Below are 26,581 nucleotides of genomic sequence, written 5' to 3'. Positions count from 1 at the left end.
GGAAGGGTTCTGTGCTGGCTAGGGTTCGAGTCTCCTGGTGGGAAAGTGTTCTAAAGTTGTATACTTCTCTCTCGTGTTTAGGAGAGTTGTGCCTTAAGCATAGACACGGTGTCTTCCCATATTAACAAGGACTTGATTAAAAAAACGTTTAAATGACCCCTCACTTGCTCTAGTGCTCTTGGGAGGTGGTGATCTTTGGTGTATTTAAATACTCCGAAATTACCATCTCTTTTTAAGGGTCTGAGCAGGTGGTAGAGCGGGTTAAGGCGTACCTGTTATGCCAGTTGCTGGAAGGCTTCTGTGCTGGCTAGGGTTCGAGTCTCCTGGTGGGAAAGTGTTCTAAAGTTGTATACTTCACTCTCGTGTTTAGGAGAGTTGTGCCTTAAGCATAGACACTGTGTCTTCCCATATTAACAGGGACTTGATGAAATAAACGTATAAATGACCCCTCACTTGCTCTAGTGCTCTTGGGAGGTGGTGATCTTTGGTGTATTTAAATACTCAGAAATTACCATCTCTTTTAAGGGTCTGAGCAGGTGGTGGAGCGGGTTAAGGCGTACCTGTTATGCCAGTTGCTGGAAGGCTTCTGTGCTGGCTAGGGTTCGAGTCTCCTGGTGGGAAAGTGTTCTAAAGTTGTATACTTCACTCTCGTGTTTAGGAGAGTTGTGCCTTAAGCATGGACACTGTGTTTTCCCATATTAACAGGGACTTGATGAAATAAACGTATAAATGACCCCTCACTTGCTCTAGTGCTCTTGGGAGGTGGTGATCTTTGGTGTATTTAAATACTCTGAAATTACCATCTCTTTTAAGGGTCTGAGCAGGTGGTGGAGCGGGTTAAGGCGTACCTGTTATGCCAGTTGCTGGAAGGCTTCTGTGCTGGCTAGGGTTCGAGTCTCCAGGTGGGAAAGTGTTCTAAAGTTGTATACTTCACTCTCGTGTTTAGGAGAGTTGTGCCTTAAGCATAGACACTGTGTCTTCCCATATTAAAAGGGACTTGATGAAATAAACGTATAAATGACCCCTCACTTGCTCTAGTGCTCTTGGGAGTTGGTGATCTTTGGTGTATTTAAATACTCCAAAATTACCATCTCTTTTAAGGGTCTGAGCAGGTGGTGGAGCGGGTTAAGGCGTACCTGTTATGCCAGTTGCTGGAAGGCTTCTGTGCTGGCTAGGGTTCGAGTCTCCTGGTGGGAAAGTGTTCTAAAGTTGTATACTTCACTCTCGTGTTTAGGAGAGTTGTGCCTTAAGCATAGACACTGTGTCTTCCCATATTAACAGGGACTTGATGAAATAAACGTATAAATGACCCCTCACTTGCTCTAGTGCTCTTGGGAGGTGGTGATCTTTGGTGTATTTAAATACTCCGAAATTACCATCTCTTTTAAGGGTCTGAGCAGGTGGTGGAGCGGGTTACGGCGTACCTGTTATGCCAGTTGCTGGAAGGCTTCTGTGCTGGCTAGGGTTCGAGTCTCCTGGTGGGAAAGTGTTCTAAAGTTGTATACTTCACTCTCGTGTTTAGGAGAGTTGTGCCTTAAGCATAGACACTGTGTTTTCCCATATTAACAGGGACTTGATGAAATAAACGTATAAATGACCCCTCACTTGCTCTAGTGCTCTTGGGAGGTGGTGATCTTTGGTGTATTTAAATACTCCGAAATTACCATCTCTTTTAAGGGTCTGAGCAGGTGGTGAAGCAGGTTAAGGCGTACCTGTTATGCCAGTTGCTGGAAGGCTTCTGTGCTGGCTAGGGTTCGAGTCTCCTGGTGGGAAAGTGTTCTAAAGTTGTATACTTCACTCTCGTGTTTAGGAGAGTTGTGCCTTATATATATGTATATATATATATATATATATATATATATATATATATATATATATATATATGTCGTACCTAGTAGCCAGAACGCACTTCTCAGCCTACTATGCAGGGCCCAATTTGCCTAATAAGCCAAGTTTTCATGAATTAATATTTTTTCGACTACCTAACCTACCTAACCTAACCTAACCTAACTTTTTTGGCTACCTAACCTAACCTAACCTATAAAGATAGGTTAGGTTAGGTTAGGTAGGGTTGGTTAGGTTCGGTCATATATTTACGTTAATTTTAACTTCAATAAAAAAAAATTAACCTCGTACATAATGAAATGGGTAGCTTTATCATTTCATAAGAAAAAAATTAGAGAAAATATATTAATTCAGGAAAACTTGGCTTATTAGGCAAATCGGGCCTTGCATAGTAGGCTGAGAAGGGCGTTCTGGTTACTAGGTACGACATATATATATATATATATATATATATATATATATATATATATATATATATATATATTTATATATATATATATATATATATATATATATATATATATATATATATATATATATATATATATAAAATGTTGTATCTAGTAGCCAAGAACGTCGTACTCTGCCTACTATGCAAGGCCAGATATGCCCTATAAGCCGAGTTTTCCTGAATTTACATATTTTTCTCCCTTTTTTTCTTATGAAATGATAAATCTGTCCATTTCATTAGGTATAAGTTAATTTGTTCAAATTTGAGTTAAAACTAACGTAGATATATGACCGAACCTAACCAACCTTACCTAACCTAACCTAACCTATCTAAATCTAACCTAAACTAACACAACTAAGTCAATAATTTATGTTCTTCATATAATATAATAATAATAATTCAAATAAACTAATTGGAAACAATATATTGAAAATAAAGAAAATCACTCGGCCTATTAGGCTAATTGGGCCTTGCATAGTATGCCTAGAAGTGCGTTCTGTCTACTAGGTACGACATATATATATATATATATATATATATATATATATATATATATATATATATATATATATATATATATATATATATATATATATATATATATATATATATATTAATGTACGGCTGTCTATGTCTCTTTATCATCCTCATACTGTCTGTAACATTCTGCCTCTAACTATTCCGTAACTGTTTGTCTCTGTCAATCTGACTTGTTCCTTTCTCTGCCTCTCTGACTCTTTCTCTGTGTCTCTTTTATTAAGAATATAAAAGTTCCCAATTAGCGTGCTGGTGGTCGACTGGTGGGAGGACTCTAGAAATGTGAAGTAATACAAATATATGACAGTTTCCTTGGGCTTTGAGAAAGGGAAGAGGCTTCAAATCGCCTTTGGAGCTGTGGGAGAATCGTTTGTTTTTGGGTACTACAGGAAACATATAATTTAATTTAATTTCTTAAAGGTTTTAGCTTAAGTCAACCAGGACTAGCGTATGTTTGTCCATACCTCAGACTATTCCCCAAGTAAAATTGCCCCCAACCCCTATATATATATATATATATATATATATATATATATATATATATATATATATATATATATATATATATATATATATATATATATTATATATATATATATATATATATATATATATATATATATATATATATATATATATATATATATATATATATATATATATATATATAACAACTATATTCTACTCACTTCAAGACTCCGCACCAATATAGAAGCATCAAGAAATTAGGGCCAATAGGCCCTTTGCAGTTACTTCCATTCTTCCCTTTAACTTACAAAATATATTACCCATTGTTTCGTGTTCTGTCTTGTGTTGAAAGTTTGTTTTCACCTCATCCAAAACTGTTGTAACATATCACCTCACCCAAATGCAGGTATAAAATCGAAGCTGTTTAAACTCTGTTCAGTTATAGTTGTGTGTGTGTCAGCAAGCCGTTGAGTCGCTTCGCCAGTCTGTACGTGGGTGTGGGTATCTGGCTGATGATTGGCCGAAGTGGGTTTCCAGGCTTATGTGTCTTGACATTTCCATACGCATATCCAGGTTTATATTCCCCAATAATCTTTGGCAGGTGGAGTCCGGATTTCTTGGCATTCACAGTTTCAATCAATTTGTTGTCCTTTGCTTTCAATTCGGCTGTAGTGTCCTTCGTTACCCTTTGGAATTTAGTTTGGTCAGAGAGAATGAGGTTCATTTTCGCTAGATATTAGTCTTTTTAAGAATGACGTATATTGGCGACTTGTCACCCCTCCTGACGACTATCTCCTTGTTCTCGAGAAGGCTCTTAGCTGCCGCTTGGAGCTCGGGGGACAGTATGGTGCTTCAGTAATTGCCCAGTGAATCATAGACTCATTGATCCCAGTGTCTCATAGACTCCTTGATCCCAGTGTCTCATAGTCTCGTTAATGCCAGTGTCACATTGACTCATTGATCGCAGTGTCTCATAGACTCATTGATCCCAGTGTCTCATTGACTCATTGATCCCAGTGTCATATAGACTCATTAATCCCATAGACTCATTGATCCCAGTGACACATAGACTCATTGATCCCAGTGTCTCATTGTCTCGTTGATGCCAGTGACTCATAGACTCATTGATCCCAGTGTTTCATAGACTCATTTATCCTTGTGACACATACTCTCATTGATAATAAAAACCTGTAGACTCGCTAATACCAAAGTCTTACAGACTTACTAATGTCAAAGACTCATCAAGTCTCTGATATCAAAAACCAGTACTTACACTGATACCAATATTTCACCTTTATCGAGAAGAAAATTAAAAAGCAAATGATACGTATTGTGCAATGATCAATACATGTTCTCCCAGTGCAATTTTTGGGCGGAATTCCAGTTAGATTGCAATTCTCTTTTACAGCCCAGCCTAGAGCAATATGAAGAAAATAATTTGGATGCGATATTGCATTTAAATATTCCAATACTAGAAGCAGATTTTGATATAAAGATATTTGGTCTATTGAAATGGTTTTCGCAGAAAGCAAAACTAAAACCAAAGGATCGAAGAGTTTTTGAAGCTCGTTGAACAGACTGATGAACCAAAATCCCCTGTTATTCATTTTAGTTCATCAGAGACACCCCAAAGCCGGTAACGAAAGTTCAACGATTTGTACAGCTTTTTGGACCCTTGTGTTCCTTGTAGTCCTTGCTAGTGGGCTCCACTGATTACTCGCAGGCGGTGAGCTCTCTTTTCAGAGTCTATTTCCTCTCTGTTTCCAAATCCATCTGCCTCTTCCTTTTCCGACCTATGCACACACACACACACACACACACACACACACACACACACACACACACACACACACACACACACACACACACACCCACACACACACACACACACACACACACACACACACACACACACACACACACACACACACACACACAGTTACGGTGAGGGGTGAGACCTCCGATTGGCGTGAAGTCACCAGTGGAGTCCCACAGGGCTCTGTACTCGGTCCTATCTTGTTTCTGATATATGTAAATGATCTCCCGGAGGGTATCGATTCATTTCTCTCAATGTTTGCGGACGATGCTAAAATTATGAGAAGGATTAAAACAGAAGAGGACTGTTTGAGGCTTCAAGAAGACCTAGACAAGCTGAAGGAATGGTCGAACAAATGGTTGTTAGAGTTTAACACAACCAAATGTAATGTAATGAAGATAGGTGTAGGGAGCAGGAGGCCAGATACAAGGTATCATCTGGGAGAGGAAATTCTTCAGGAGTCAGAGAAGGAAAAAGACTTGGGGGTTGATATCACGCCAGACCTGTCTCCTGCAGCACATATCAAGCGGATAACATCAGCGGCATATGCCAGGCTGGCCAACATACGAACGGCATTCAGAAACTTGTGTAAAGAATCATTCAGAACTTTGTATACCACATATGTCAGGCCAATCCTGGAGTATGCAGCCCCAGCATGGAGTCCATATCTAGTCAAGGATAAGACTAAACTGGAAAAGGTTCAAAGGTTTGCCACCAGACTAGTACCCGAGCTGAGAGGTATGAGCTACGAGGAGAGACTACGGGAATTAAACCTCACTTCGCTGGAAGACAGAAGAGTTAGGGGGGACATGATCACCACATTCAAGATTCTGAAGGGGATTGATAGGGTAGATAAAGACAGTCTATTTAACACAAGGGGAACACGCACAAGGGGACACAGGTGGAAACTGAGTGCCCAAATGAGCCACAGAGATATTAGAAAGAACTTTTTTAGTGTCAGAGTGGTTGACAAATGGAATGCATTAGGAAGTGATGTGGTGGAGGCTGACTCCATACACAGTTTCAAGTGTAGATATGACAGAGCCCGATAGGCTCATGAATCTGTACACCTGTTGATTGACGGTTGAGAGGCGGGACCAAAGAGCCAGAGCTCAACCCCCGCAAACACAACTAGGTGAGTACACACACACACACAAACACATCTCAAACACAAGATGACTGGGGAGTCCATATCTAGTCAAGCATAAGACTAAATTGGAAAAGGTTCAAAGGTTTGCCACCAGACTAGTACCCAAGCTGAGAGGTATGAGCTACGAAGAGAGACTACGGGAATTAAACCTCACTTCGTTGGAAGACAGAAGAGTTAGGGGGGACATGATCACCACATTCAAGATTCTCAAGGGAATCGACAGGGTTGATAAAGACAGGCTATTTAACACAAGGGGCACACGCACTAGGGGACACAGGTGGAAACTGAGTGCCCAAATGAGCCACAGAGATATTAGAAAGAACTTTTTTAGTGTCAGAGTGGTTGACAAATGGAATGCATTAGGAAGTAATGTGGTGGAGGCTGACTCCTTACACAGTTTCAAGAGTAGAAATGATAGAGCCCAATAGGCTCAGGAACCTGTACACCTGTTGATTGACGGTTGAGAGGCGGGACCAAAGAGCCAGAGCTCAACCCTCGCAAGCACAACTAGGTGAGTACAACTAGGTGAATACATACACACACAAACACACACACACACACACGCACACACACACACACAGTTGTGACCACAGTTGTGGTCAGACAGCCGTGGTGGGCAGAAGTGGGGTCTGCGGAGCTCTTGGGAAGTTAATGAATTGGGAGGGATAATCAGTGTATATGCGTATATGAGTGATTGAATAACTAGTAAGCTCACTCGAACCACACGAATGTGAAGAAAAGCAGTAGAAACAACACCACTGAAAATAAGTGTTGAGTACATGGTGGCAATGTGGAATTGTGGAGCCAACTAGCGTGGACGTGACCTCACCAGCTGTGACGCCGCGACGCCAGGACCTCACACCTTACGAGCCGCGTGGAGTACTTTCTCGCCTGTTTGTGCTGCATTTTGTGCAAGGTATTGCAGAGTGCCTTTTTGGTTAGGTTGTTACTGCAATGACAAGATCAGGAAGGGCTTCAAGGTCAATCACCAGCAGGGACGAGGAGGATGACAGATTTATAGACAAATTAATAGGGAAATTTGAAGAGAGAAGGAGCGATTGGATGGAGCATTTATTTCAAGGGATTAAAAGCGAGTTATTTCAGCAAATACAGGATGCAGTAGAGAGGAAGAAACAGGAGCTTATGCTCTATATTCAGGAAGAGATTAGGAAAGGAAGTGATGACTGGGAGAGGGAATGTGCTCGGATCACAAAGGAATTAAGAAGGTTTAATTAACAGCATGGCTAAGGACAGAGGATTAGTGGGGGATGGGTTAGTGAGTGCGGTTGGGATGGGGAATCTCCAGGAGAGGGGCTACCAGCATGACAGTGACTTACTGAGGAAACGGACCATTATAATACACGGATTATTCGAATCTGGGGCACCAACAAGACAAGAAAGGATACAGACGGAAAAATATGAATTGCATGAGATATTGAGATGTATTGGAGCAGGAATGGCAGAACATGAGGTGGATATCAGCCGCCGGGTTGGACCTTACAATTGTACCAACAATAGACCTGTTCTGGTGCAATTCTCCAAGGAGGAGGCTGTGGAGTACATAATGAGGAACAAGCATTTACTCAGAGGAAGTGAAACCCATTACAATGTGTTTATTGAGAGGTTTATGACGAAAGATGAGCAAATAGCCCACATTAATAGGTGGCAAGCATGACACTGTACCCCTAGCCTCTCAGGTACCCTTACCTCCCAGGTCACATCCTCCACAACTCAGCCCTCCTATACCTCCCCCCTGCCTCAGCCCCCCCAAAACCCTCCTGCCCCTTCTACATTTCCACCTCCCCAACAACTCCCCTGCCCCTGCTACCTCACACCTGTCAACGACCCCAGTAGGTCAAGCCATGCCTTCCCCAAACCCACCTTCCCATTCCCCCTCCCCTACTACCCCCTCCTACTCCCCTGCCCCTTCTACCCCATTCCCTTCAATTCCATCTGCTCCATCCCAGCTTCCACTGCACCCCTCTTCGACTCACCCCCAAACCCCACCCAACCCTCACCCCTCCTATGCACCCCTAGCCCACATTTAACCCCCTCACCTTGTGACCCACTAACACCTTCCCCCATCTCCCTCTTCCCCTCTTCCACCCCAAAACCCCCACCTACCCCCGATTTCCCCCTAACTAATACACCCTCTCTTCCACTCCCAGCACCCATGCTCCATTCTCTTCTCAGCCCTCTGCCCTCAATATCCCTCTCCCCCCCCCAACCTCTCAACCTCTATCTGACTCTGAGTCTCACTCTACTTCTCAACCCCCCTATGCCGTTCAGACCCTCCCTAACTTTCAGACCCATTATGCCCTTCCTACCCCCTTAGATGCCCAGATCCCATTCGCCTACCAGGCACTCCCAGGCACCCCCTAGTACCCCCCCCCAGTCCCCCGGTGAAAGGGGGAACTCTGGCACCAGAATTTCCTAGAAGACTCTCAAGGTTTGGTACACCAATGCTGATGGGGTATCCAATGAAGCAGAAGAGATTAAAGAAAGAGTTAGTGAGGCAGACCCATAGTGGAAACTAAAATAAATGGCATGATCTCAGATGCAATCTTTCCAGAGAGGTACCAGGTGATAAGGAAAGAAATGACACAGAGACAGGGAGGGGGAGTGGCACTCCTAATAAAGCGGAAATGGAAGTTTGATGAGCTGGAAAATCCAGGTACCAATGAAAGCACGAGATCCATACATGTAACTCTTACAGTGGATGGGAAGAAGATTGTAATCTTGATACTTTACAATCCCCCACCAAAACAGTAGAAGGCCCAGGCAGGAGTATGAGGACAGCAATAAGGCATGTATAGATGAACTGCAGAGGGCAGCAACAATAGCGCACAGAATGAGAGCGAAGCTGCTGGTCATGGGGGACCTAAATCACGGAGAGATAGATTCGGAAACAAAGAATCCCCATGTGCGGGGAGGAGACGTGGGGAGCGAAGCTGGTAGACGTTATTGACTGGAATTTCCTAACACAGCATGTGAAGGAAGACACTAGGGAAAGAGGAGGGGATACGCTCAGCCTATTAGACCTCATTTTCACCCAGAATGTAGAAGACATCCAGCATTTGGAGCATTAAATACCACTAGGAGCCAGTGACAATTGTGTCCTAGTCTTTGACTACATGATGACAGCAGAGGAGGTAATGAAACAGTTGACAACACTGGATGCAACTAAAGCGGTTGGACCAAACAAAGTATCACCGTGAATACTAAAAGAGGCAGCGCAGGCTCTCAGCGTGTCTCTGGCAATGATCTTTAATGAGTAACTTATGTCGGGGGAATTGCCCAGTTGCTGGAAGGAGGCAAATGTCGTACCAATTTTCAAGAAAGGCGAGGGAGGAGGCACTTAACTACAGACCCGTATCACTGACAAGCATCCCCTGCAAAATTCTTGAAAGAATAATTATGCTAAGACTTGTTGAGCACCTGGAGAGCATTGGGTTTGTAAACAAGCACAAACATGGGTTCTGGACAGGGAATTCATGCCCAACGAACCTTTTAGAATTCTATGACAAAGTAACAAGGATAAGGCAGGACAGAGAAGGCTGGGCAGACTGCATATTTCTTGACTGCCAAAAGGCCTTTGATACAGTACGGCACATGAGACTGCTATACAAACTTGTGAGGCAGGCAGGAGTAAGCGAAAAGGCCCTAGCATGGGTAAGGAACTACCTAACAAGACGGAGTCAAAGGGTAATGGTAAGGGGCGAGAAATCGGACTGGCGATCAGTAACGAGTGGAGTACCTCAAGGATCGGTGCTGGGACCAATCCTCTTTCTAATTTACATAAATGATATGTTAACAGGAGTGGAATCCTACATGTCAATGTTTGCGGATGACGCAAAATTAATGAGAAGAGTAGGAGCAATCATGGAGTCCCCGCCTGAAGAAACACATAAGGAAACTGGAGAAGGTTCAGAGATTTGCAGCGAGGCTTGTCCCAGAATTACGAGGGATGGGATATGAAGAGCGTCTGAAGGAACTGAACCTTACGACACTAGAGAAAAGAAGGGAGAGAGGAGATTTGATAGGGACACATAAAAATCTCAGGGGAATTGACAAAGTGGAAATAGATGAATTGTTCACACGTAATAATAACAGAACGAGGGTCACAGATATGTTAGGAAGTTTTCTTTTAGCGTGAGAGTAGTGGAAAAATGGAATGCACTTGGGGAACAGGTTGTGGAAGCAAACTCATAATTACAAATTCATAATTTTAAAATTAGGTATGATAGGGAAATGGGACAGGAGTCATTGCTGTAAACAAGCGATGGCTGGAAAGGCGGTATCCAAGAGTCCTGTAAGCACAAATAGGTGAGTACACACACACACACTATCAGCCCGTACCTTGTCAAGCTCAAGGCGAAGCTTGAAAAAGTTCAGAGATATGCCACTAGGCTAGTCCCAGAACTAAGATTCATGCGTTGCTAAGAAAGGCTGCGAGAAATACACCTCACGACACTAGAAGACAGAAGAGTAAGGAAAGACATGATCACTACCTACAAAATTCTCAGAGAAATTGACAGGGCAGATAATGATAAACTGTTTAACACGGGTGGTTCGCGAACAAGGGGACACAGGTGGAAATTGAATAACCAAATGAGCCACAGTGACGATAGAAAGAACTTTTTCAAAGTCAGAGTAGTTAACAGATGGAATACATTAGGAAGTGATTGGTGGAGGCTGACTCCATACACAGTTTCAAATGTAGATATGATAGAGCCCAATTGGCTCAGGAATCTGTACACTAGTTGATTGACAGGTGAGAGGCTGGACCAAAGACCCAGAGCGCAACTCCCACAAGCACAATTAGGTGAGTACACACACACACTCACACACCACAATACACACATGTAATCATAATGCAAAACAAGAGCGCCTGGTGCACTTGACTAGGGAACTACACCTCTCCCCATGACAGGTACGGAGTGTCCTTAACAATGAGTATTCACTATTCCCTTGTTATTGAGAATACTGCAGAGTACTATAATTAAATGCTGCAAGCCAGTCAAAAATGTAAAATGAACTTTGAAGTGTAAATTGTCCAATTTCCTTCCCAACTGAAGAATATCAGATATAATATTTATATTTCATTACTTGTACCATCGGAGCCTCGAACCGTAGACCCTAAATGCACCAGCCCGCAGCTCTACCAACTGAGCCACCAGCACCCCCCATAATAGAGAGGATTCCGGAGGACCTATCTACTGTCTAACTGCAACTTCCGGCCTTCTCTGGGGTGCCGGTCACATGGTCAATAACGCTCATTGAACCATTGAAACATCGCACAATCCTCAGCCAATTGGGTCTCTAAAGTTCATCACAGAAAAAATAATCTATACCTTCCTCTCGAGCTAAAGACGTCTGCTTTTGATATGTATATATTCTCTCCTCTCAAACCTCTACACCAGACCACATGAAACAAGGAAGTATTAGGAAAACTGTTCACGTTATATGTCATGTCAATATGTCTTGAGTATATTCTTTCTATGAGACGGTACCAGACAACAGAATTATAGTTATTGATGTGTGTTTAGGGCTGGGAGCCGTCCGTGTCAGCGCTTGTGTGCCAAGTTCACCATCAGCGGCGTGTGAGTTGTGTGTCGGCACTGTGCGCCAGACCTGCAACTCTAGACTGGTGGCCTTATACTCTTCTTCTCCCTTGATAGCTCTGCCTTTATCATCATTTTACCCTATATATTGTGCGTGTATTTCCATATGTGTATTTGCTTTTATGTGTATTTACTTATATGTGTGTATTATTGTGTGAGTGTTTTCTTTGTATATTTTTTTTGTGTGTATTTTTTTATTGTGGTTTTATTTCCGTCCGTATGCTTTTCTTTGTATGTGTTTTTCTTTGTAAATGTATTTCCTTTTACTGTACTCTCTTGTATATGTATTTCTGCTAGTGTGTATTTTCTTGAATATGTTTGTCTTTTCGTGTATTTACTGAATGATGTTGTTTTACTCAAATGTTTTTCTCCAGTACTTAATTTTATCGTCATATTTCATTTATATCAAAAGATGTAGAAGTAAATATATTTTTTTATAATTGCGCTTGTGATCTCTAATGTTAAAATGAATAATAGTGGTTTTATTTATTTGTTCAAATACCTACTCTTGCGCTGTAGTACGAGGAACATGCAGTTCATGCATTTTGTAAAAAACATTTATGGAGATAATTTCTTAAACACGTTTCATAGAAGGTTATTTACAATGTCAAGGCCTAAGCTACTCAAGTTTTTTTAGATGGATTTTATGGTCTCAATAAACGTACTTGAACTTTGGGTGGATGTATAGTGAGCCCGCTCTAGAAGGTCTGGTCATGTGGTACTGCTAGTCTGTATAAATAAAAATGGAAATGTTCGTTTGTTCAAAATCGGTAATCTACGAAAGTTCTTCATCGATTGCTTTGAAATTTTCACACAACATTCTATTTGCATCTGAGCAGGTTTTTATATACATACTATAAATAGATGTCACGTCTGTGACCGTAAAAAATCATGCTTTTTCTTAAAAAAATGACTTTCATGTGAGGGAAATCTTGGCAACCTCTTTACCAATTGCTTTAAAATTTTGACACAACGTTGCATTCGAATAGGCGCGTCTTTTTATATATCTACTATGTACATGCCTCACATGTGACAGGAAAAAAATCCTTTTTTTGAAAAACAGAGCCATTTGTTGAACATAAGAGCAACACATGGTGTAATCTCCAAAAGTTCTTCACAGATTGCTTTGAAATTTTGACACAACGTTGCATTCAAATAAGCGCGTGGTTTTATATACCTACTATATAGATGCCACCCCTGTGTCCGGTAAAAACATGCGTTTTTGAAAAACAGCGCCATCTGTTGCGAATAATAGCAATATACACGCTATACTAAATAGGTCACGAATTCCATTTCAGTGTTTCAGATTGCATTGATAAATTTTATTTTCATAGATTTCGATTTATTTGATTTTTTATTGAATTATTTTGTGTGGCATTGTGTTTAAATTGAGCTGTGATGTTTACCATACCGTTCATTTCTTAAGTATAAGTATAGATACCACATCTGTGACAGATAAAACTATGCTTTTCTTAAAAAAACAGCGCCATCTGTTGCATGTAAGAGCAACACACATGCTATACTAAATATGTTACAATTCCATTTAAATGTTCCCGATTGCATTGATAAATTGTATTTTCATAGATTTTGATATTTTTTCATTTTGATTTAATCATTTTGTGTGAATTGCATTGGAATTAAGATGTGTTGTTTACTATTTCATTTCATGAGAATAGTTCATTTTTTATTTTTTTCATATTTTCATTTAATTTTGTAACTGTTTTTCTTATATTTCAGTGATGGGAACATCAGTTCACTTGATGTTCTCAATTTTCTGATGGCAACATCAGACTATTTGGGAAGGCATCGGACGAGGGAGTGGGGAATGGTGGGGATGACGAGGGGACGGAAGTGAGATATGGTGGGGAAGACGAGGAGACAAGGGAGGTGGTAATGGTGGGGAAGGACGAAGGGACAGAGGAATTTGGGATGGTGGGGACGAGGGGATGGGGGAATGGAGAATGGTGGGGAGGACAAAGGGACAGGGGAGTGGGGCATGGTGGGAAGGAAGAAGGGGATAATGGAGTAGAGGAATGGTGGGGTAGATGAGAGGAAGGTAGAGGGAGGAATGGTTGGGAGGCCGAGGAGACAGGTGAGGGGGGGGAAAGGTAAGGAGGACAGGAGGACAGGGAAAATTGCTGTGGATCATGCGTTGCTGAGCCACAGCAACGCGTGGGCGGGTACTGCTAGTCTATATAAATAAAAATGGAAATGTTCGTTTGTTCTAAATCGATAATCTACGAAAGTTCTTCACCGATTGCTTTAAAATTTTCACACAACGTTCCATTCGCATCCGAGCAGGTTTTTATATACATACTATATATAGATGTCACGTCTGTGACGGTAAAAAATCTTGCTTTTTCTGAGAAAAACGTTCTTTTTCATGTGTTTTTCATGTGAGGGGGAAATCTGGGCAACCTCTTTACCGATTGCTTTGAAATTTTGACACAACGTAGCATTCGAATATGCGCGTCTTTTTATATATCTACTATATATATGCGTCACCTGTGACAGGAAAAAACATCCTTTATTTGAAAAACAGTGGCATTTGTTGAACATAAGAGCAACACATGGTGTAATCTCCAAAAGTTCTTCACCGATTGCTTTGAAATTTTGACACAACGTTGCATTCGAAAAGGCGCGTTGTTTTATATACCTACTATATAGATGTCACCCCTGTGACAGGTAAAAACATGCGTTTTTGAAAAACAGCGCCATCTGTTGCGCATAATAGCAACATACATGCTATACAATATTGGTCACGAATTCCATTTCAGTGTTTCCGATTGCATTGATAAATTTTATTTTCATAGATTTCGATTTATTTAATTTTTATTGAACTATTTTGTGTGGCATTGTGTTTGAATTGAGCTGTGTTGTTTACTATACCATTCATTTCTTAAGTATAAGTAAAGATGCCACACCTGTGACAGATAAAACTATGCTTTTCTTGAAAAACAGCGCCATCTGTTGCCTGTAGGAGCAACACACATGCTATACTAATTATGTTACAATTCCATTGAAATTTTTCCGATTGCATTGATAAATTGAATTTTCATAGATTTTGATTTATTTTCATTTTCTTGAGTATAGTTTATTTTTTTATTTTGTTCATATTTTCATTTAATTTTGTAACTGTTTTTCTTACATTTCAGTGATGGGAACATCAGTTCACTTGATGTTCTCAATTTTCTGATGGGAACATCAGACCATTTGAGAAGGCATCGGACGAGGGAGTGGGGAAGGTTATCACGAGATTATCTTGAGATGATTTCGGGGCTTTAGTGTCCCTGCGGCCTGGTCCTCGACCAGGCCTCCACCCTCAGGAAGCAGCCCGTGACACCTGACTAACACCCAGGTACCTATTTTACTGCTAGGTAACAGGGGCATAGGGTGAAAGAAACTCTGCCCATTGTTTCTCGCCGGCTCCAGGGGACCACGGTATCACAAGTCCAGCATGCTGTCCGCCCCCCGACCGGCTCTCTTGGTGGGGATGATGAGGGGATGGAAGTGAGAGATGGTGGGGAAAACGAGGAGACAAGGGAGGGCGTAATGGTGGGGAAGGACGAGGAGACGGAGGAATTTAGGATGGTGGGGACGAGGGGATGGGGGAATGTTGAACTAGGTGCTCAGATAGGATTTCCTTCAGCAAAGTTGTCAGATGCCACTAAAGAGAACAGAAACGCTGGTACAACAATTTGTGTTGTTGTACGCACGCCAAGGCCCCTGAGTCTGACAGGAAGGGAGGCCTGTATCCACTGTGAGTCGCTGAGGGAAAGATTGAGGGTTTTTTCTAGTGTTGATTTCAGCAAGCTGTCGTACTCTTCTAATTTAATATTGTTGAAAGATAGCGAACATCTTAGAAAGTAGGTCAGCCTGGGGAGGGACAAGCATCTGGAGATAAGGTAAAGTGCATCATGGGCATCGATGTCTTCAATCCTCTCGTTCATCCTCTTCAGGTCAGTGATCTTCTTACCAAGGACCTCGTCGATGGCATTTCTTCCAAGAGGAGCACCTAGGAGTGTGCTGTCCTCAGGGTTGGTTGTATGAATGTCAGGCAAAACAACCTTTATTTGCTCTATTATGTGTTGGTTGGTGGAGGTTATTTCGCACTTGAAAGAGTTCGCGGTGAGGCCTAGACTTACTCCTTGCTCCTGAATTATTCTTATGTCGTCCAAGAGTGAAGCTGGGGAGCCGGCTAGAGTGAGGCTGGGGAGCCGGCTAGAGTACCATCGTCCAAAAACCAAATATTGAGCTCACTGGACAGGATATCGGTGACTTCCTTCATGACTAGGCCGAAAAAAAAGGAGCAAAGGGGTCACCCTGTTGGACACCTTCTTGTGATTCAATTTCATGTTCCCTGAATAGCAGAGATAGATTCTTGCTGTAGCAGGAGTTTACAAATGGGTAGAGGATAGGAAAAGGGCGATGAACCACCCTGAGTACTGCATCCCTTCTAACCAGATTGAAAGCATTTTTGCTTTCTTAGTCCAGCTTTATCAGGGCCTTTTCATCCGTAATGTTGGCAATGTAGGCTCTAGCTGCATTGAATAAATATATATATGTATATATATTAGTATATTTTGGTAGCAGTCTTTCCTGTAGACATATATTATTAAATATGACCGAAAAAGTAAGATTAATAATTCTAACACGAATTTTCTCAATCTTTCGTACATTTCGTTTCACTGTTGGAGGTAAATAAAAACTCAATTCTCCAAAATTCATTTTTATTTCTAGTCTGACGCGACACGAGCGCGTTTCGTAAAACTTATTACATTTTCAAAGACTTTAGTTCACAAATACACAACTGAATAGAACTTACGCATCTCCGATTTTATATCTACATTTGAGTGAGGTGGAAGGGGTGATGTGGCATTAACACAAGACAGAACAAGATGTGGTATTAATAGGATATTAATTTCATCAACACAAGACAGAACAAGAGTATTAATAGGGTATTAATTTCATCAACACAAGACAGAACACGAAACAATGGATATTGAATAGAAGTGTTTGTAGAAAGCCTATTGGTCCATATTTCTTGATGCTTCTATATTGGAGCGGAATCTTGAGGTGGGTAGAATATAGTTGTGCAATAATTGGCTGTTGATTGCTGGTGTTGACTTCTTGATGTGTAGTGCCTCGCAAACGTCAAGCCGCCTGCTATCGCTGTATCTATCGATGATTTCTGTGTTGTTTACTAGGATTTCTCTGGCGATGGTTTGGTTGTGGGAAGAGATTATATGTTCCTTAATGGAGCCCTGTTGCTTATGCATCGTTAAACGCCTAGAAAGAGATGTTGTTGTCTTGCCTATATACTGGGTTTTTTGGAGCTTACAGTCCCCAAGAGGGCATTTGAAGGCATAGACGACGTTAGTCTCTTTTAAAGCGTTCTGTTTTGTGTCTGGAGAGTTTCTCATGAGTAGGCTGGCCGTTTTTCTGGTTTAATAGTAAATCGTCAGTTGTATCCTCTGATTTTTGTCTGTAGGGATAACGTTTCTATTAACAATATCTTTCAGGACCCTTTCCTCCGTTTTATGAGCTGTGGAAAAGAAGTTCCTGTAAAATAGTCTAATAGGGGGTATAGGTGTTGTGTTGGTTGTCTCTTCAGAGGTTGCATGGCTTTTCACTTTCCTTCTTATGATGTCTTCGACGAAACCATTGGAGAAGCCGTTATTGACTAGGACCTGCCTTACCCTACAGAGTTCTTCGTCGACTTGCTTCCATTCTGAGCTGTGGCTGAGAGCACGGTCGACATATGCGTTAACAACACTCCTCTTGTACCTGTCTGGGCAGTCGCTGTTGGCATTTAGGCACATTCCTATGTTTGCTTCCTTAGTGTAGACTGCAGTGTGGAAACCTCCGCCCTTTTCCATGACTGTTACATCTAGAAAGGGCAGCTTCCCATCCTTTTCCATCTCGTAAGTGAAACGCAGCACGGAACTCTGCTCAAATGCCTCCTTCAGCTCCTGCAGATGTCTGACATCAGGTACCTGTGTAAAAATGTCGTCAACATACCTGCAGTATATGGCCGGTTTCAAGTTCATGTCGACTAAGACTTTTTGCTCGATGGTACCCATGTAGAAGTTTGCAAACAGGACACCTAGGGGAGAACCCATGGCGACCCCATCTACTTGCTTATACATGTGCCCATCCGGGCTCAAGAAGGGTGCCTCTTTAGTACAAGCTTGGAGTAGTTTCCTCAGAATATTTTCTGGTATGTCAAGAGGAGTACAGGCTGGATCACGATACACTCTGTCGGCTATCATTCCGATTGTCTCGTCCACAGGTGCGTTGGTAAACAGCGATTCTACGTCCAACGAGGCTCTTATCCCTGTGGCCCGTGTGCCCCGCAGTAAGTCAACAAATTCCTTTGGAGACTTCAGGCTGAAGGCGCAAGGAACATAAGGAGTCAGCAGGCCGTTGAGTCGCTTCGCCAGTCTGTACGTGGGTGTGGGTATCTGGCTAATGATTGGCCGAAGTGGGTTTCCAGGCTTGTGCGTCTTGACATTTCCGACTGAAAATATGCGACTGAAAACTCACACCCTATTAATACCACATTTTGTTCTGTCTTGTGTTAATGCCACATCACCCCTTCCACCTCACTCAAATGTAGATATAAAATCGGAGATGCGTAAGTTCTATTCAGTTGTGTATTTGTGAACTAAAGTCTTTGAAAATGTAATAAGTTTTACGAAACGCGCCCGTGTCGCGTCAGACTAGAAATAAAAATGAATTTTGGAGAAGTGATTTTTGATTTACCTCCCACAGTGAAGCGTAATGTACGAAAGATTGAGAAAATTCGTGTTAGAATTATTAATCTTACTTTTTCGGTCATATTCAATAATATATGTCTACAGGAAAGACTGCTACCAAAATATACTAATATATATATATATATATATATATATATATATATATATATATATATATATATATATATATATATATATATATATATATAAATATATATATATATATATATATATATATATATATATATATATATATATATATATATATATATATATATTGTGACGGGAAAGTGTTGGAGTGTAGATGTTTGGCAGTCCTCCAATGGCAGGTGTCAATGCCTGGTCACACTTACAAAAAAAAAGAGACTGCTTGCCTGTTTGTCTGTGGTAAAGTAAGGGAAGACACGCAAAGCACAAAGTTTGAACAATGAAACTTTAATTATTATAGAAAACAAAATATGAACAAAGACAATCCCTTGGCTTATGTACAGTGCAAATGAACAAGTCAAAAAACAATATAACATAAACGATTAATAGGGATGAAGTTTACTCTACAATAATATAAATATACAGTGAAAAATAATTAGGTGCTGAGAATATTGGCAATAGCCGAGACCTCCCTTAGTATACAGAGCTTAGTATGCCAGAGAGAGATGTCAACTCATAGAGCACAAAGAATATTCTGAAGTTGATGGCTGGTTCAAGCTCAGACATCGACTCAGGTAGATGGCGCTGAGGTGCAGTGTGCAAGTGTGCAGTCGGCGAGTCATCAATCAGGAGCAGGCAGGCTGGGATGGGTAGTTGGCTGGTTGATGACGAGCCGGAGTGGAGGGAGTTTGGAGTTGGGGGTTTAGGGTACGTAATGCCTCCTGGTCAAAACGTTTTGTGCTACTGGTGGACGTATCTTGAATGTAGCATCTTATACTTGTAGAATAAACGTAACTTTAGGTAGGGAAGAGCAGGCTCAATCTCTCTTGAAAGAGATTATCATCACAATATATATATATATATATATATATATATATATATATATATATATATATATATATATATATATATATATATATATATATATATATATATATAAATATATATATATATATATATATATATATATATATATATATATATATATATATAAATATATATATATATATATATATATATATTTATATATATATATATATATATATATATATATATATATATATATATATATATATATATATATATATATATATATGAACTTGGACTTTTTATGTTACAAGTTAACCAATAAATTACTTTCAGCCCAAAATTTAGAGAACTGAAATGCAGATTTTTAGTTACCGTTGATATTGTGTTGCATAACACATTGCAATTTGCTCCCATCGTGCCAGTGACAAATGAGAGACAAATACTTCTGTGGTGGACCACTTTGTTGGCTCGTTATTGCCACTGATATCACTGATGATTCATTTGTTAAGTCTTTGCAAATGATGTGTTAACTTGGGAAGGTGTGTGGAGACTTTGTGTGTGAGCATATTTTCTCTGACGATTATAATATTGAACTAATTTTATTAATTTTAGTGATAATTTTAATTATAAGTAAGAATGTTATTTATATTTACATTTGTCTTTGTCCTTTTGACACATTTTTTTTAAACTAAGTTTAGGGTTCACAACGGCTGTCAAATGACGTACCTAGTGAAACTGCAAGCATGAGCTGATATCCTACCTCAGCTCATCTGAAGCCTGCTCCTTGAAACTCATTCATTTCATGAGTTTCTCTCTCTCTCTCTCTCTCTCTCTCTCTCTCTCTCTCTCTCTCTCTCTCTCTCTCTCTCTCTCTCTCTCTCTCTCTCTCTCTCTCTCTCTCTCTCTCTCTCTCTCTCGCTCTCTCTCTCTCTCTCTCCCCTGCCCAACGTGCTAACCGCCCTCCCTCCTGCTGGTTACAGACGACGGTGGCGGGTAACGTGAGTGTGAGCACTGTGAAGCTCACCCCTGAGCCTGGGGACCACGGAGCGCCCCTCGTGTGCAAGGCCTTCAGTCCTAACCTGCCCGGCACTGTGCTCCACGACCAGCTCACCCTCGCAGTCCACTGTGAGTCCTCACGCTGTCTTGTAGGGGTGGTGTGGTAGTGGTCGTATGGTATTGTGGTGGTGGCGGTGTGGTGGTTGTGGTGTGATTGTGGTGGTGGTGTGACATTGGAGCGATGAGGGTGACCTCTGATAGTCGGGAGGGCTTGTGTTATGGTGTTTTGGTGTAAGTTTTGGTGATGCTATTGGTCTTTGTGTTGATGACTCAGCCCATTTACCAGTGATGGTAGTGCTTATGCCAACTATTTGGTTAATCGTACAAAAAATTTAACTTTTGGACTTTTTTTTTTATTGTACTATTAAATTAGTCCAAATGGCATTCGAAAACAGTGGAAATCTTCGTAACCAGAAGCACAGAAATAATACTAGATCTAATATATACTATCTGTGGCATAATACGGTACATTGACATGATAACCTAACCCTAGAATTTTTTTCGTACTTTCTAAACAATTAATAGAATGATTTTTTAACACCGTTAATTGCAATACTCTAATTTTTTCATTGAACAAAATGGTTGTTATAAGTTCAATTATTTTTTGAGAAAAGATTGTCATAATTGTCAGCAGTGAAAGAACCAATAATAACAACTTCTCAAGTTATGTATATCTCGCGAAGATAAAAATTCTAACAGCTGGTTGGGAAATATTTTTGTTAAATTTTTAACATTTAAATGTACAAGTACATTGTACATTTTAAATGTAAGAAATTACATTTCATACGTGTGTGTGTGTGGGTGTACTCACCTATTTGTGCTTGCAGGGGTTGAGCTCTGGCTCTTTGGTCCCGCCTCTCAACCGTCAATCTACAGCTGTACAGGTTCCTGAGCCTATTGGGTTCTATCATATCTACACTTGAAACTGTGTATGGAGTCAACCTCCACCACATCACTGCCTAATGCATTCCATTTGTCAACTACTCTGACACTAAAAAAAAATGTCTAATATCTCTGTGGCTCATTTGGGCACTCAGTTTCCACCTGTGTCCCCTAGTGCGTGTACCCCTTGTGTTAAATAGCCTGTCTTCATCTACCTTGTCAATTCCTCTGAGAATCTTGTACGTGGTGATCATATCCCCCCTAACACTTCTGTCTTCTACCGACGTGAGGTTTAATTCCCTTAGTCTCTCCTCGTAGCTCATACCTCTCAGCCCGGCGTACTAGTCTGGTGGCAAACCTTTGAACTTTTTCCAGTTTAGTCTTATGCTTGACTAGATATCGACTCCACGCTGGAGCTGCATACTCCAGGATCGGTCTAACATAGGTGGTATACAAAGTGTCTAAATGCTGTTCTTATGTTAGCCAACCTGGCATATGTTATCATCTTGATATGGGCTGCAGGAGACAGGTCTGGCGTGATATCAACCCCCAGGTCTTTCTCTCTCTCTGACTCTTGAAGAATTTCATCTCCCAAATGATACCTTGTAACTGGCTTCGAGCCCTCTACACATATCTTCATTACATTACATTTGCTTGGGTTAAACTCTAACAACCATTTGTTCGACCATTCCTTTAGTTTGTCTAGGTCTTCTTGAAGCCTCAAGCAGTCCTCCTCTGTCTTAATACTAATCATAATTTTGGCATCGTCATCAAACATTGAGTGGAATGAGTCTATACCCTCCGGGAAATAGTTTACGTATATCAGAAACCGGATAGCACCGAGTTCAGAGCCCTGTGGGACTCCACTGGTGACTTCACGCCAATCTGAGGTCTCACCCCTCAGTGTAACTATTTGCTTCCTATTGCATAGGTATTCCTTTATCGACTGGAGCACTTAACCAGTTTCTCTAGCCTGTCTCTCCAGCTTATGTACCAGCCTCTTATGAGGGACTGTGTGAAAGGCTTTCCGACAGTCCAAACAAATGCAGTCCGCCCAGCCTTCTCGTTCTTGCTTAATCTTTGTCACCTGATCGTAGAATTCTATTAAGCCAGTCAGGCAATATTTACCCTCCCTGAACCCACGTTGCCGATTTGTCACGAAATCCCATCTCTCCAGATGTGTTACTTGATTTTTTTCACGATCTTCTCCATCACTTTGCATGGTATACGAGTTATGGACACTGGCCTGTAGGTCAGTGTCTCTTGTCTGTCACCCTTTTTGTATATTGGGACCACATTAGCCGCCTTCCATATTTTTGGTAGGTTTCCCATCTCCAGCGACCTACTATACACTATGGAGAGTGGCAAGCAATGTGCCTCTTCACGCTCTTTCAATGCCCATGATGGGATCCTGTCTGGACCAACAGCCGTTCTCATATCCAGATCCAACAGGTGTCTCATGACCTCATCTCTCGTAATTTTGCACCCTTCCAAGGCCACCTGGTTTACTGCCCCCTCTCCTAGTGCAGTGACCCCACCATGTTCTATTGTGATGACCTCCTGGAACCTTTTGTTGAGTTCTTCACATAACTCTTTGTCATTCTCTGTATGCGTGTCCTCACCGGTTCTAAGTTTCATTACCTGTTCTTTCACTGTTGTTTTCCTCCAGATGTGACTGTGGAGAAGCTTTGGATTGGTCTTGGCTTTGCTTGCTATATCATTTTCATAATTTTTCTCTGATTTCCTTCTCACACTGACATACTCTTTCCTGGTTCTCTGGTATCTCTGCTTTTTGGTGTTCTGTTATTTCGGAAGTTCCTCCACGCCCTTTTGTTCAGCTCCTTTGCTTCCATAAATGCCCTGTTAAATCATGGACTCTTCTTTTGCTTCTCGGATTTTTTTCCTTTTGACCGGGATAAACCTGTTTACTGCCTCCTAACACTTTTGGGTGACATAGTCCATCATGTCTTATACAGACTTAGCTCTGAGGTCTGTGTCTTATGGTATATCCCTTAGGAAACTTTTCATCCCCTCATAATTCCCTTTTCGGTATGCCAGCCTCTTGTTTTCTAGTTCTTTTTTGGGAGAGATAAGTTCAAGCTCTACCAAGTACTCAGAGATCAATACACAGCGATCACTCATTCCCAAGGGGGCATCCATCTTAACTTCCCTTGTATACCACTCATTGAGGGTAAATATTAGATCAAGCATAGCTGGTTCATCCTCTCCTCTCATTCTTGTCGGTCCCTTGATGTGTTGGCTTAGAAAGTTCCTTGTGGTCAGGTCCAGCAGCTTAGCTCTCCATGTATCTGGTCCTCCATGTGGGTCTCTGTTCTCCCAATCCATCTTCCTGTGGTTGAAGTCCCCATGATTAGTACTTCAGATCCATTCCTACTAGCGGGAGTCGCTGTTCTCTCTATTATGTTAATGGACGCCATGTTGTTTCCGAACATATTCCTGTCTGGGTCTTTTGTCATTTGGTGGCGGGTTATATATGACTGTGCCTATAAGTTTTTGTCCTCCAGTTGCTGTTATACCTGTTATGTAGTCACTGAAACCTTCACAGCCCTGAATAACCATCTCCTCAAAATCCCAGCCTTTTCCTACCAGCAGAGCTACACCACCTCCTCCTCTTCTCTCTCTTTCCTCACATCAGAGTAGTCCTGTGAAAACACTACATTTGTTATGGTTTTCGTTAGCTTTCTTTCTGTGAGTGCTATTATGTCTGAGTTTTCTTCAAGCACCCATTCTCCAAGTTCATCTGTTTTATTTATAATCCCATCTATGTTAGTGTACATTGTGTTGAGACTCACGTTCTTCTGTTCCTTCTCATGTTCCCTTCTTGGTGTGCGTTCTGCTGATGGGGAAACTGTTCTATGGGCGTCAGGATTTGTGGGGCGGGTAACGGGGTCACAGAGGATACTGGAGTGATGGGGGCGGGGTCAAGTGAATGGGGGACAGGGAGGGTATGGGGTGAAGGGAGAGGGAGGTCAGAGGGGAAAGTGTGTGTGTGTGTGTGTGTGTGTGTGTGTGTGTGCGTGTGTGTGTGTGTGTGTGCGTGTGTGTGTGTGTGTGTGTCTTTTCTGAAGACATATTATATTGAATAAAACTGCATGGTTGAAATCAATGATTCTAGAACGGGATCTCTTATATATTTGTTATGTTCTTCTTCATTTAAAAATGAAAATGAAATATTATCCTTCCAAAAATAATTTTTCTGTTTTAGTACAACATGATGGTGAGAGAATCCGTTTTGTTTGCCATCTCAAAGGCAGAAAACACGTGACTACAGTTTGGCTGAAGCTTCACAATACATAACCTAGAGGGAGAGATGAAGTGTCACATGGGGCCAATAGGATCACCACAGGTTACCCGTCTCCTGTGTTTTAATGTTTGCTGAGACAGTATGTTGCAAGTTGCGCCTTGGTGTCCAGAATGGTGGAGTGACATTGTGGCAGGAGGCTGTTGATGACTGGCTGGGATTGTCTCATGTGCAGTGCCCTGCTCATGGCCAGTCATCTGTCACTGTATCTGTCGAGTGTAACACTAAAATAATCACCAGATACAACAGTAGAAGAGTGGCTGTCAGCAAGGCGCTGCACATCACACTAATTCAGTCAAGTACCAACAGCCAGCTATCACCTTGTTACTGTCTACCGTCTTCAACACCAATATGGAACGACCAGCATTCTGCCCCGCCATCTTTATAACATCGAAGATGATAAGCTGCAATGGGCCTAATAGCCAAAGTATCTCTCATACATGCTTCTAAATCACAACGTAAGTTTTAAAGTCAATAATTTGCATGTGAAACATTTGGTTCCATGTTGTTTACTGTGTGTGTGTGTGTCCACAGTCGTCCCGGTGGCCACCATCAGCATCAGCGGGGGAGGAGGCGGCGAGGCCGGTGTTCGTGAGGGCGGCTCTGTCACCTTCACCTGTCACCTCAAGGCCAATCCTAAGGTCTATAACGTCACCTGGTTTCATAACGTAAGTCATTAGCAACATGCACAGTAACGAGCCATACTTTCGTTACTGCCCTGGGGAGAGGAGCGTCGAGGTGGGGGGACGGTCAGGGTATCAGACACTGGGTGGTTCAGTAGTCTGGTGATGCTTCATGATGTCAGAGAGCTTCAGTCACCCGGACCTAAAATCTCGGATCACTAAACTTTCTGACGTCACGAAAAAGTATGAGACAAATGAATTGGCCAATTATTTTTTTCACCAATCTCTTCAGCCTTCGATATCCCTCTGGTCAAATGAATAATGAACAATAACTCATGTCATTGTAACATTCGATAATTCTGATTATTTTTAGGCAAGTGTGAGGGATGTTGACTCGCCCTCACCCACCCTTTGACCTCCAGCTCAAAGATATATTGACCAGAAACACTGAAATATTTATTGAATGCAATGACATTACGGGACTACACATAGCCAAATCACAACCTATAACACACCCGTATGCAGTCGTATGGGCGGCGTATGAAAGGCTGGCTAACATCAGAACTGCCTTCAGAAACCTGTGTAAGGAATCCTTCAGAACCTTGTATACTATATATGTAAGGCACTACACGGGGTGTGTGAGTGCATGTGTGTGTGTGTGTGTGTGTGTGTGTGTGTGTGTGTGTGTGTACTCACCTAGTTGTACTCACCTAGTTGTGTTTGCGGGGGTTGAGCTCTGGCTCTTTGGTCCCGCCTCTCAACCGTCAATCAACAGGTGTACAGATTCCTGAGCCTATCGGGCTCTGTCATATCTACACTTGAAACTGTGTATGGAGTGAGCCTCCACCACATCACCCCCTAATGCATTCCATTTGTCAACCACTCTGACACTAAAAAAGTTCTTTCTAATATCTCTGTGGCTCATTTGGGCACTCAGTTTCCACCTGTGTCCCCTTGTGCGTGTTCCCCTTGTGTTAAATAGACTGTCTTTATCTACCCTATCAATCCCCTTCAGAATCTTGAATGTGGTGATCATGTCCCCCCTAACTCTTCTGTCTTCCAGCGAAGTGAGGTTTAATTCCCGTAGTCTCT

At 41.6% G+C, this 26,581-nt stretch overlaps 1 protein-coding gene across 1 annotated transcript in view; it reads left to right on the top strand.

The window, feature by feature from the left end:
- LOC138353041 (nephrin-like) overlaps nucleotides 1-25,904 on the top strand; it is a 142,437-nt gene extending 116,533 nt beyond the window's left edge. The window contains exons 4-6 of the mRNA XM_069305678.1: nucleotides 20,587-20,731; nucleotides 25,401-25,534; nucleotides 25,863-25,904. Coding sequence (XP_069161779.1) covers nucleotides 20,587-20,731; nucleotides 25,401-25,534; nucleotides 25,863-25,904 — 321 coding nt within the window. The remainder of the gene's footprint in view (nucleotides 1-20,586; nucleotides 20,732-25,400; nucleotides 25,535-25,862) is intronic.
- Nucleotides 25,905-26,581: the final 677 nt, after the last annotated feature.

The sequence above is a fragment of the Procambarus clarkii genome, chromosome 56, assembly GCF_040958095.1.
Source record: "Procambarus clarkii isolate CNS0578487 chromosome 56, FALCON_Pclarkii_2.0, whole genome shotgun sequence".
In the NCBI taxonomy this organism is placed as follows: Eukaryota; Metazoa; Arthropoda; class Malacostraca; order Decapoda; family Cambaridae; genus Procambarus; species Procambarus clarkii.
This window is presented reverse-complemented; position numbering and strand designations above follow the sequence as displayed.